The sequence below is a fragment of the Aquarana catesbeiana genome, linkage group LG01, assembly GCF_042186555.1.
Source record: "Aquarana catesbeiana isolate 2022-GZ linkage group LG01, ASM4218655v1, whole genome shotgun sequence".
In the NCBI taxonomy this organism is placed as follows: domain Eukaryota; kingdom Metazoa; phylum Chordata; class Amphibia; order Anura; family Ranidae; genus Aquarana; species Aquarana catesbeiana.
Genome location: NC_133324.1, coordinates 751590566 through 751603615, shown reverse-complemented (window position 1 = coordinate 751603615; position 13050 = coordinate 751590566). Strand labels below are relative to the sequence as shown.

The 13050-nt window shown below is 43.8% G+C and overlaps 1 protein-coding gene across 1 annotated transcript in view; it reads right to left on the bottom strand.

The window, feature by feature from the left end:
- The window catches only part of RXFP1 (relaxin family peptide receptor 1), a 522477-nt gene that overhangs the window by 119260 nt on the left and 390167 nt on the right, over positions 1–13050 (bottom strand). Inside the window, exons 14-15 of the mRNA XM_073605821.1 lie at positions 6379–6450; positions 4542–4771 (exon numbers count right to left, since the gene is read on the bottom strand). Coding sequence (XP_073461922.1) covers positions 4542–4771; positions 6379–6450 — 302 coding nt within the window. The remainder of the gene's footprint in view (positions 1–4541; positions 4772–6378; positions 6451–13050) is intronic.

Below are 13050 nucleotides of genomic sequence, written 5' to 3'. Positions count from 1 at the left end.
TCCATCAAGAATACCTCTATAGGGTTTCGGTGTGAAGGCGCCACTGACACCCAAAGACTAATTTTTCTGCTCCTGTTACTTTATTAAAAGTCTGTGGAAGACACACCAGAATCTATCCAAAAAATCTCTAATCTTATTCCCAGTGCACTACATTGTGGTCTCATCATACAGACTGGCTCGCAAACCGTTGCTTACAAAATAAAGAAAGCTTGCAGGGAAAATGTCATTTTTTTTTGGCTTTATAAATACAATTATTGCTGCAGCAATTTTTATGTTTTCACTTTAAGCATCAATAAATCACTGCTCATTTAAAAATGATTTTTTTTTCCAAACTTTTTTTCATTGATACATGTCCCCCAGGGCAGTACCCGGGCCCCCATAAACCATTGTATGCCCAAGTACTTGCATGTAAGCCTTCAAAATGGGCACTTTTGTCAGTTCAGGTCCTATAGACTTCAATGGGGTTCGAAAGTTCTGGTGCGAACTGAACAGGGGGTCATCTGGCCCATTACTAACCATGAGAAACAAAATTCTCTGGTCTGATGAAACAAAGATTGAACTCTTTGGCCTGAATGGCAGGCGCCATGTCTGGAGGAAACCAGGCACCACTCATCACCTGGCCAATATCATTCCTACAGTGAAGCATGGTGGTGGCAGCATCCTGCTCTGGGGATGTTTTTCAGTAGCAGGAACTGGGAGAGTAGTCAGGATCCAGGGAAAGATGAATGTAGCAATGTACAGAGACATTGATGAAAACTTGCTCCAGAGCGCTCTGGACCTCAGACTGGGGCGAAGGTTCATCTTCCAACAGGACAACGACCCTAAGCACACAGCCAAGATAACAGGAGTGGCTACGAGACAACTCCGTGAATGTCTCTGAGTGGCCCAGCCAGAGCCCAGACTTGAACCTGATTGACACTACCCATCCAACCGACACTACCCATCCAACCTGAAGGAGCTTGAGAGGTCCTGCAAAGAAGAATGGGAGAAACTGCCCAAAGATAGGTGTGCCAAACTTGTAGCATCATACTCAAAAATACTTGAGGCTGTAATTGGTGCCAAAGGTGCTTCAACAGAGTATTGCGCAAAGGCTGTGGCTACTTATGTACATGGGATGTTTTTCCTTTTTTATTTTTCATAAGTTTGCAAAGATTTTTAACCGGTTCAATACAGGGCATTTTCACCCCCTTCCTTCCCAGGCCAATTTTTAGTTTTCAGCGCTGTCGCACTTTAAACGACAATTGTGCGGTCGTGCGATGTTGTACCCAAAAAAAATTGACGTCCCTTTTTCCCCACAAATAGAGCTTTCTTTTGGTGGTATTTGATCACCTCCTGCGGTTTTTATTTTTTGCGCTATAAACATAAGAAGAGCGACAATTTTGAAAAAAACACAATATTTTTTACTTTTTGCTATAATAAATATCCCAATTTTTTTTTAAAAAAACAAAATTTTTCCTCAGTTTTGGCCGATATGTATTCTTCTACATATTTTTGGTAAAAAAAATCGCAATAAGCGTATATTGATTGGTTTGCGCAAAAGTTATAGCGTCTACAAAATACGGGATAGATTTATGGCATTTTTAAAAAAAAAAATTTATTTATTTTTTTTAGCGGCGATCGCAATTTTTTTTCGTGACTGCGACATTATGGCAGACACATCGGACACTTCTGACACATTTTTTGGGACCATTCACATTTCTACAGCGATCAATGCTATAAAATTGCATTGATTACTGTGTAAATGTGACAGGCAGTGAAGGGGTTAACCACTAGGGGGCCACAAGTGGTTAAATGTTTCCTAAGGGAGTGTTTCTAACTGTAGGGGGCGGGGATGTACAAGGGGAGGAGAACGATCAATGTTCTGCTGTACTAGGAACACAGATCGCTCTCCTCACAACTGACAGGACGTGGATCTTTGTGTTTACACACACAGATCCACGGTCCGGCCCGGTTAATGGGCAATCGCGGCTGCCGGGCACACGCACCGGGTCCCGAGCAACGCGGCGCCCCCTAGATGGCCGGGAATCCCAGGCCGTCATATGACGTCCACCCAGGATGGGAGATCCCATCTGTGGACGTCATATGTCTATGGCTGGGTAGGGAAGTGGTTAAACAAACTTCTTTCGTGCTGTCATTATGGGGTATTGTTTGTAGAATTTTGAGGAAAATAATGAATTAAATCTATTTTGGAATAAGGCTGTAACATAACAAAATATGGAAAAAGTGAAGCGCTGTGAATACTTTCTGGTTGCACGATAGATAGATAGATAGATAGATAGATAGATAGATAGATAGATAGATAGATAGATAGATAGATAGATAGATAGATAGATAGATAGATAGATAGATAGATAGATAGATAGATAGATCTTGAGTTACATATATTTGACAAGTAGAATATTTGTGATTTCATTATTTATATATTGTGATTTACAAATTGGTTTAGATTTGGATTTTGTCTAACATTCCAGGAAAAGATTGTAACTGAACAGATCAAAGATGTGTTTTTCCTAAAGTAATGTAATATTTCTAGACACAAATTCCTGTTATCTTCCATTTCCCTGCAAGTAATTTCAATAAAATACATGGCTCTCAGCCTCCTGGACCCTTATTCTTACAAGATTAACAAGAAATAAAAAATAGATTGCACATACTACATGAGATAAGGAATGTGTTTTGCACTGCTGATCATACTAATTTCCATTTTCCTTTCTAAAAGCAACAAGAATCTTATTGGTTGCAATGGCCAGCCCTGACATACTTTATTCACATATTTCTGTATCTGCATAATTATTTCCACCTCCTTTATTGAACAGATATTGTTTACTGCAGGGCATGTATTTATGAGGGGAGTTATAAGTATTTTTAGTTTATTATAATCATATCTATGAAGATAAATCCTTTGTATGAACCAATATTTTATTTATAGAAAAAAATATTTTGTAGAACTACTGACTGAAATTGTGTAAAACCAACTCCAGTGTACAAAACAAATTATAAAGAGAAAGAACAAACTACATCACTTAGATTGTATTCCCACACACATTCGTGCACATATTAATATGCACACACAACAATACACGCTATATAAATGTTGAGCTGTTTTACCATTTATTCAAAATGGCAGCTCAATGTATATACAGTATACAGTATAAATAAACACCGTGATTCAGCACTTCGGGGTATGAATGCTCTGTGCAGTGGCCGAAAGTAGTGCAAGTATGTTTTTTTGTGTTAAGCCATGATTAGGGCTGCCTTAAAGCACGGGTAGGCAACCTTTCAGAGGTTGAGATCTACCTGGTAAACATGGAGGAAATGCTCTTTAAGAAAAACAAACTATCAAGTCCCCAATAAAAACACATCACATCCTATGCCCCCCCTCACCAGCAGTAGTGTCCTCTGCTCCCCTTCACATCATCCCCCCACAGTAGTGTCCTCTGCCCCTCCCCCCTCCTCATACAGTAGTGTCTTCTCTCTCTGCATACCAGTGTCCTGCCCCCCGTGCACATAACCTCCCCATTGTAGTATCCTCTGCTCCTCCCCCCATAGCAGTGTTTTCTGCCCTTTCACATCGCCCCCCCCCACCTCCACTGTAGTATCCTGTGCCCCCCCTAACAGCGTCCTCTATCCCCCTTGACATCACTCCCACTGTATTGTCCTCTGCCCCCCATAACACTGTAGTGTCCTGTGCCCCCCAAAGCAGTGTCCTGTGCCCCCTTCACCCCCCCCACTGTAGTGTCCAGTGCCTCCCCCTAAGCAGTGTCCGCTGCCCCTCTTCACATCACCCCCCTAGTAGTGTCCTCTGCCTGCCCCCCCATAGCAGTGTCCCGTTCCCCCAAAGCAGTGTCCTCTGTCCCCCTTCACGTCACCCCCCAACTGTAGTGTCCTCTACTCCTCTGTCCCCTTCACATCACATCCCCCCCCACTGTAGTGTCCTGTGCCTCCCCCATAGCAGTGTCCTGTGCCCTCTGCCCCTCCCCCCATAGCAGTGTCCTGTGCGTCACACGTGCACACACACAGTGTAGGTAGCACTTTCAAGCAAAAAGCGAGAGTTATAACAGCACTGGAGGAGGGTGGGAGCTACCAAAGTTAACTTCTCACATGAACAAGCTGGTGATTGGTTGCTAGGACTGCCCAGCTTCCTAGTAAACTGCTGATTAATGTGAACAGCTAACTCCGGCAGCTCCCACCCTCCAGTACTGTGATATGTTCCGCTCAACGCTCTGCAGTGAAGGCAGGGGCTGAGGAGGGAAAGGCCGGCAATGCAAGGTTGTGTTCCAGATCTACCCGCAATCGACAGATAGATCACGCTTGCCAGCTTGCCAACCCCCGCCTTAAAGTAACGCATACCAACATGCATGCATGGGCCCTGAGTTTAGTCAGTAAGGCAAAGACTAACGATTAGTGATAATGTTGTTGGCTGCATGTTCATGCATTTTACACATTGCTTTTTATACCATAGTGATCAGTAAATAAGCCTGTTTGTATAGTTTTAATGGTTGTGACTAAAGCTCCATAATAAGTATTATTTTATTACTTACAACAAAGGGAAATAATGCACATTGCATGTAGCTTGTTCTCAGACCTAATATATGGTCGTGTACAGATCACAAAGATGTTCCCAAAGCAGGTTGCCAGTGAAACCACCCACACAAACACTCGCTGGATGATACTTGCAAGCAGATTTTCCAAGGATGAAATACCATCTGTATTTGGCTTGCAGTTGCGCACATGGGGTGCAAATCCACAGTACTGGAACTTCTTAAAGTATCTGTGTGTAATAGAAAGGTCAAGTTATAAAAAGCAGGTACAATATACTAATCAAAACTTTTTAGCTATTTGTCCTACTCATCAGAGGAAAGTACCATCATACCTATTTCAGGAATAAAGTGTTGTGTTGGGGTGGGGGGAGTATTACAATTGTAATAATAGTTGACACATCTACAGCAGTAAATTGGGTCATACAGGTGAAAACAAATGAAGATACTAAGGCCCCGTGTACACGGACACAGTGGGTGTCTCCCGTAGTGTCATGCAGCTGCAGTCTTAACTGTTCGGCGGCCGTCCACTGTAACAAAGCCCTGCCTCCTCATCCATGATAGACGGAACACTGATTCAATTTCCCACCATTGTATCAGTGTTCAGTTGACCGTCTATCATGGATGAGGAGGCGGGGCTTTGCTACAGTTGATGGCCACTGAACAGTTAAGACTGCAGCTGCATGACACAGCAAGAGACACCTGCTGTGTGTAATCAAGGTACTGGCGAGGCTGCAGATGGGCACAGTGAGGCTGCATTGTTGGCACAGTGAGGCTGCAGATGGGCACAGTGAGGCTGCATTGTTGGCACAGTGAGGTTGCAGATGGGCACTGATGACAATACAGATGGGCATTGATGAGGATACAGATGGGCACAGTGAGGCTGCATTGTTGGCACAGTAAGGCTGCATTGTTGACACTAATGAGGCTGCAGATGGGCACAGTGAGGCTGCATTGATGGCTCAGTGAGGCTGCATTGATGGGCACTGATGAGGCTGCATTGTTGGCACAGTGAGGCTGCAGATGGGCACAGTGAGGCTGCAGTGTTGGCACTGATGAGGCTGCAAATGGACACAGGCTGCATTGTTGGCACTGATGAGGCTACAGATGGGCACAGTGAGGCTGCAGATAGGCACAGTGAGGCTGCAGATGGTCGTTGATAAGGATACAGATGGGCACAGTGAGGCTGCATTGTTGGCACAGTGAGGCTGCATTGTTGACACTAATGAGGCTGCAGATGGGCACAATGAGGCTACATTGATGGCTCAGTGAGGTTGCATTGATGGACACAGAGAGGCTGCATTAATGGGCACTGACGAGGCTGCAGATGGGCACAGTGAGGCTGCAGATGGGCACAGTGAGGCTGCATTGTTGGCACTGTTGAAGCTGCAGATGGGCTCAGTGAGGTTGAATTGATGGCTCAGTGAGGCTGCATTTATGGGCACAGTAAGGCTGCATTGATGGGCACTGATAAGGCTGCAGATGGGCACAGGGGGGTGCAGATGGGCACAGTGAGGGTGTATTGTTGGTGAGTGTGACACAACATTATCTTTTAAAGTATTATTTTATTATAGTATTTTATTATGAATGGGGGGGGGCTGAAATGAGTTTTTGCAGGTTGGGATGTCTGAAGTATTACCCCCTAAATGCCTGCCAGCTTCTGCTCTGAGTTTTTTAGAGGGACGGAAAAACTTCATAGACAGGCAGGGGTACTTGTATCTCAGTTTTATCTGTTTGAGGGTTTAAATATATGTTTTATATCCAGACAACCCTTACATGTGTTGTGTAATTTATAGCAGTTGCTTTATAGAAGTATGTCATCTTAGAAAAGATTGCATACATGTGAGTAAGATTTTTGAGTGGCATGAACATTCTTCTTTGAATATTTGGTATCTCGATTCCCTCAAGACTCCTGCAGGCAACAAAGAAAAATCTGTTAGTAACCTTAGTTTTTGTCAACCTATACATATACAGTTGGCTAAGATGCCATGTACTTTGCTTCTAAATTGATCACTGGTGTCCCTTCTTTCTAACATCTATTGTTTCTGTTAATAAAAATGCACGTAGAAGCCATCACTGTGCATTTGAAGTCTGGAGATACTAATCTACTGCAGGTTGAGAAAACTAGATATTATTGTTATTATACAGGATTTTTATAGCACCAACTGTGTGTGCTTAACAATATAAAGGGAGACAGTACAGTCAGTGACGTCACTAGGGTTGGTGTCACTGGTTGCTGGAATAGGATCGGGGGGGTGGATGGAGCCAGGATGGGATCAGGGGGATGGATGGAGCTGGAATGGGATGGGGTGGTGGATGGAGCTGGGATGGGATGGGGGTGATGGATGGAGCCAGGATGGGATCAGGGGGATGGAGCCGGGATGGGATTAGGGGGAAGGATGGAGCCCGGACGGGATTGGGGGAATGGATGGAGCTGGGATGGGATTGGGGGGATGGATGGAGCTGAGATGGGATGGGGGGAGGTGGATGGAGCAGGGATGGGATCAGGGGGGATGAATGGAGCTGGGATGGGATGGGGGGTGGATGGAGCAGGGAGGGGATGGGGAGGATGGATGAAGCAGGGATGGGATAGGGTGGTGGATGGAGCTGGGATGGAGCAGAGATGGGATCGGGGGATGGACGAAGCTGGGATGGGGGGACGGAGCAGGAATGGGATGGGGGGATGGATGGAGCAGGGATGGAGGATGTGGATGGAGATGGGATGGGGGATGGATGGAGCAGGGATGGAATCGGGGGATGGATAGAGCAGGGATGGGATGGGGGGAGGTGGATGGAGCAGGGATGGGATGGATAGAGAAGGGATGGGGTGGGGGGGTGGATGGAGCTGGGATGGGTGGGTAGATGGAGCTGGGATCGGATCTTTGATTGTTTGGGGGGTGGGGATTAGAGGATAAGTGCTAGGGGGTGCTTTGGGAGGGGAGAGGAATTGTACTGGGGGGGGTTAAACTTCAAATCTGCCCCCTTCCTTATAGTTCAAGACATTTCTAACCCAAAACAAAGCACCCCCTAGTACTTACCCTCAACCCCTCTCCCCTCCCTAAAATGACTCTCCTGGCAGCATAGATGTCCTCCTCCTCTGCAATACCTCGGCCCCTGACAGGTGCTGTAGCGTGCTCTCCCTCCTCGAGGAAGTCGAGGAGGAGGTGGCTATAGTTTGGGTCTGCAGTGAGTGCAGCTGGCAGGGAGAGAGATAATTGCGGTGTGTGGGACAGTCAGTGTCAGACTCCAGGCACCTCTGTCTTTGCCTCACTCCCTCCTCCGCCACTCTTCCCATACATCGCATGCAGCTGAGGAGATCTGGAAGGGAAGGAGGGAGCCGTGGCATTGGTGCCAGTGTCAGCCTGGTGTCACCCTCTGGCGGGTGTCACCTGGGTGCAGACCGCACCCCCCGCCCCCCCTTAGCGACGCCACTGAGTACAATTACAATACAATTCAAAACAAGAAGGTTAGGAGCACCCCGCTTGCGAGAGCTTATATCAGTCTATGCACTTACATCTAAGTTATTTAACTTCTGCACAGTTATCAGTCCTAGTTCGATTTTTCCATAGTGTCATTTCTCTAGGATGGGGTTGCCCTGAATTACTTCCAATAGGTGATGTTTTAAAGATGAATTCCAGGTATGAATATTTTCACATATTTACTTTGGTTAAGCTTGGGCCAATGTAACTATGCATTTACCATACCAGGTTGATGCCAAAGGAAGCTTGAGCTGTAGAAGGCACTGCTACTATAAGGATTTCCACTAGCTTTTGGATCCCATGTCGATCGGACCCAGATGCCAGTGGAGGTCTCTGCAGTAGTGGTGCCTACTACACTGATTTCCACCTTCCACAAGGTTCCCACAGGTATGGTATATGCATAGTTATATTGGTCCAAGCTGCAATTGTACCTATCTAAAAATATATAGAAAAATTGGTAATGCTGGAGCCCTTAAAACATATAAACACATTAACACAATGGGGCACCATCCCTACTCAAATCAACCAAAAATATCCCACCCACAACTCTACCAGAATGGTGGGAGAAGAGAGAGGAAGACAATGGAACTTTAAGTGTGCCACTAAAGAGAGTGCAAACAACATATGTAAAACACATTTTTTTAAATTTACAAATATTAAAAACAGATAGCATAATAAGTGCCATATAAATATTTCCACAGATATATTTATTAATGGGCGTAAAAATGGATCAATGCGTTTCTCAAACAAGTCACTTCCCCAGGATCAGCGCCATTTGATACTATATTCAGAAGTGTGCTGCATTTGGTGAGATAAGCAGATATGGCAGTATGTCTGTGGCTATGGCTTATACTTTATGGAGTAACCAGCAAAGTGAATGGTTTACGCTCATGTGGTGCCTTTCTCTTGGTAAGTTCAGGTATAAGCTTATGGTTAAGAGATACCTCTTGGGTGATTGTTTTTTGTAGATTTGGCTGTTTACATTTTTGTTTTATCAGGTATTCTATATGGGGACTGTGAGGTAATTATTTAGTGATCAATGTAGGAAGGAGGGAGATACATTACAAGAATTTATATAAGGGGTAGGTGTTCTCTGTTGCCTCAATGGCTATGGTGTCAGTTCTTAGTTATAATGACTTTGGCTATGTTTATTTATTACTCTTTATTTTTTAGTATCCCATATGGTTATACCTGTTTTACTCTGTCATTGGTTGGACCTTTGCCAAGCAGATATTTTGCCACTAGCGAATAAGAGATTTATCTACCTATTAATTTTTTGACCATCTCGTTCCCCCACAGAGGGACCAGAGTGGGGAGGGGGCACAGACAGGAAAAGGAGAAGGGTATAAGTGATGTGGGGCCACAGCCAATGTTGCCTCTCTCTACACTATTATCTCTCATCAACATCGGGCTGCAGCAGTTGACTGTTTCCTCGAGAAGGATGAAGTTGCTACCTATCCAGAGAGATTTTATTTTCCAGTTACTTAATTTTGCCATGTCTCACAATTATTTTTGGTTTAGTGGCTCCTACTATCTTCAGAATAGAGGAGTCACGATGGATGCCAAATTTGCACCCAGCATTGTGCATCTGTTCATGTCCAAATGGGAGGGGGACGTCATCTATGCTAACCGAAGACCTGAACTGGTTGTTTGGAGGAGATATATAGATGACGTCCTCCTCCTCTGGAATGGCAGAATGCAGTCCTTGGAAGGTTTCATTGAAAATATCATTGATAATCAGCTGGGGATAGTCTTACAACATGAGGCTAGAGCTCATAAGATACATTTTTTAGACCTGAATATTGAGGTGAAGGATGGGTCTATTACCACCACATACTTTAAAGAGACGGACCTTAACAGTTTCATAGGCCAAGGGAGTTGCCATCATCCTCCCTGGAATAAGTCTGTCCCTAGAAGCCAATTTATTAGGCTAAGACGAAAATATTCTTTACGTGATGCTTACCTAAAACAAGCCATGGTGTTAAGATCTAGGGTTGTGGATAGAGGGTAAAATGCTGACGAGTTGGACCAGTTAATCACACAGGTAGGACAGATGGATAGAGCCAATATGTTGGGTAATGGCACTACTAAGAGTGCTAGTGGTAAGGCCTTTAATTATTCTTTCATTACGTAGACTCCTGAGTTCTTGCATACCTGATTTACCTCAGGTTATCTATCAAGGTGTACCACCATTGGGGTTGCAAGTTGGTCCCAATGTGGTAGATGTCCCTAAAAGAACATCTTTCTTCCAAGATCTGAAGGGTTATTTTCCATGCTGCAAATGTGCGGTATGTCGATTGAATAAATTAGGAGAGAGACGGGTGTGCAAGTTTCAATTGCAGGTCACGGCCAGGTCCTACGACATTTTTGCAGATTCATTAAAAAAGAAAAACTGAAATATCACTTGGTCCTAAGTATTCAGACCCTTTGCTCAATATTTAGTAGAAGCACCCTTTTGATCTAATACAGCCATGAGTCTTTTTGGGAAGGATGCAACAAGTTTTTCACACCTGGATTTGGGGATACTCTGCCATTTCTCCTTGCAAATCCTCTCCAGTTCTGTCAGATTGGATGGTAAACGTTGGTGGACAGCCATTTTTAGGTCTCTCCAGAGATGCTCAATTGGGTTTAAGTCAGGGCTCTGGCTGGGCCATTCAATAACAGTCACGGAGTTGTTGTGAAGCCATTCCTTCGTTATTTTAGCTGTGTGCTTAGGGTCATTGTCTTGTCTTGTCATTGTCTTGTTGCATCTTGTTGAAAGGTAAACCTTCGGCCCAGTCTGAGGTCCTGAGCACTCTGGAGAAGGTTTTCATCCAGGATATCCCTGTACTTGGCCGCATTCATCTTTCCCTTGATTGCAACCAGTCGTCCTGTCCCCGCAGCTGAAAAACAGCCTGCTGCCACCGCCATGCTTCACTGTTGGGACTGTATTGGACAAGTGATGAGCAGTGCCTGGTTTTCTCCACACGTATCGCTTAGAATTAAGGCCAAAAAGTTCTATCTTGGTCTCATCAGACCAGAGAATCTTATTTCTCACCATCTTGGAGTCCTTCAGTTGTTTTCTAGCAACCTCCATGTGGGCTTTCATGTGTCTTGCACTGAGGAGAGGCTTCCGCCGGGCCACTCTGCCATAAAGCCCTGACTGGTGGAGGGCTGCAGTGACTGCAGTGTTGACTTTCTATAACTTTCTCCCATCTCCCGACTGCATCTCTGGAGCTCAGCCACAGTAATCTTTGGGCTCTTCTTTATCTCTCTCACCAAGGCTCTTCTCCCCCGATAGGTCAGTTTGGCCGGACGGCCAGCTGTAGGAAGGGTTCTGGTCATCCCAAATGTCTTCCATTTAAGGATTATGGAGGCCACTGTGGTCTTAGGAACCTTAAGTGCAGCAGAATTTTTTTGTAACGTTGGCCAGATCTGTGCCTTGCCACAATTCTGTCTCTGAGCTCTTCAGGCAGTTCTTTTGACCTCATGATTTTCATTTGCTCTGACATGCACTGTGAGCTGTAAGGTCTTATATAGACAGATGTGTGGCTTTCCTAATCAAGTCCAATCAATATAATCAAACACAGCTGGACTCAAATGAAGGTGTAGAACCATCTCAAGGATGATCAGAAGAAATGGACAGCACCTGAGTTAAATATATGAGTGTCACAGCAAAGGGTCTGAATACTTAGGACCATGTGATATTTCAGTTCTTCTTTTTTTAATAAATCTGCAAAAAATGTCAACAATTCTGTGTTTTTCTGTCAATATGGGGTGCTCGGTGTCCATTAATGAGGAAAAAAAAGGAACTTAAATGACTGGCTGCAATATAACAAAGAGTGAAAAATTTAAGGGGGTCTGAATACTTTCCGCCCCCACTGTATATATATATATATAATAATATACTGTATAGTTAAACCAAGGTGGGAAACTTATTAGCCAATGTACTTTTCACAGGATTACATCCAATGTGGAGTTCCTCAGTTTTCCACCAAACACATAACAAGAAGTTGAGGATGCCATCCAGATCTTTGCAATATTCTCTTTACTTCAAATCTTCATATACATTACATTACAGGTAATCTGAGATATGCGACTGCACAGTTTCGAACATAACCATGTTCTTCATGACACATGCAGCTTGATGAAGGACATGTTTATGTTCGAAACTGTGCAGTCGCTTATCTCAGATTACCTGTAATATATACGAAGATTTGATGTAAAGAGAATATTGCAAAGATCTGGATTGCATCCTCAACTTCTTGTTATATATATATATATATATATATATATATATATATATATATATATATATATATATGGTTATGGGGGGTACTGTGAAATAAATACTATCACATTTGTATATTCATGACCATATAACAAGGAATGGAATGGTGACAATAAATAATAATACACAGAGTGTCTTTTTAAAAATCCTTAAATCTTCAGTGAAAATTCTATATATAAATCATAGTAGAATCAAATGATCGTGCAGAAAATCTTCCACCGCTTCATATAAGATACTCAAGTTAAAAGACCTGCTCACCAAATGTCTATGACATCTTTAATTAGGAAAAATGTCTGAAAATGTTAGATAAACACTACTGGGGCCCCAGGCCGCTCTATAGAAATCATGGGGCTCCGTACAGCCTACCTGATGGGGCCCCCTTCAGCCCCACCCCTGGTCCCTCCTTCAACCCCACCCCTGGCTCCGCCCCTATGCAGAGGCTAGGGTATACAGACAAGCTAGGGTATATTCATAAAGGCTAAATTGTGAGCGTGGCTAATTTAAAAATATGCACCACACAGAGCTGAAAAACAGATGTGGTTTAAATTACGCTTAATTATTGGGCATGGCTTAAAGGGGTGTGGTTAATTAGAGTCTAAGATGACTGTGTGTAGGATGCAGATGACACTGTGCTGCGTTTAAAACTGCACTGTCCAATTTCTCACAGTCAAACAGTGCTACATGAAAAAGGAGATGCTATTTATGTCAGCTAAACCCACTTTTAAAAAAAAAAAAACTTTTTTCTAAACTTTTATTGAGAAGT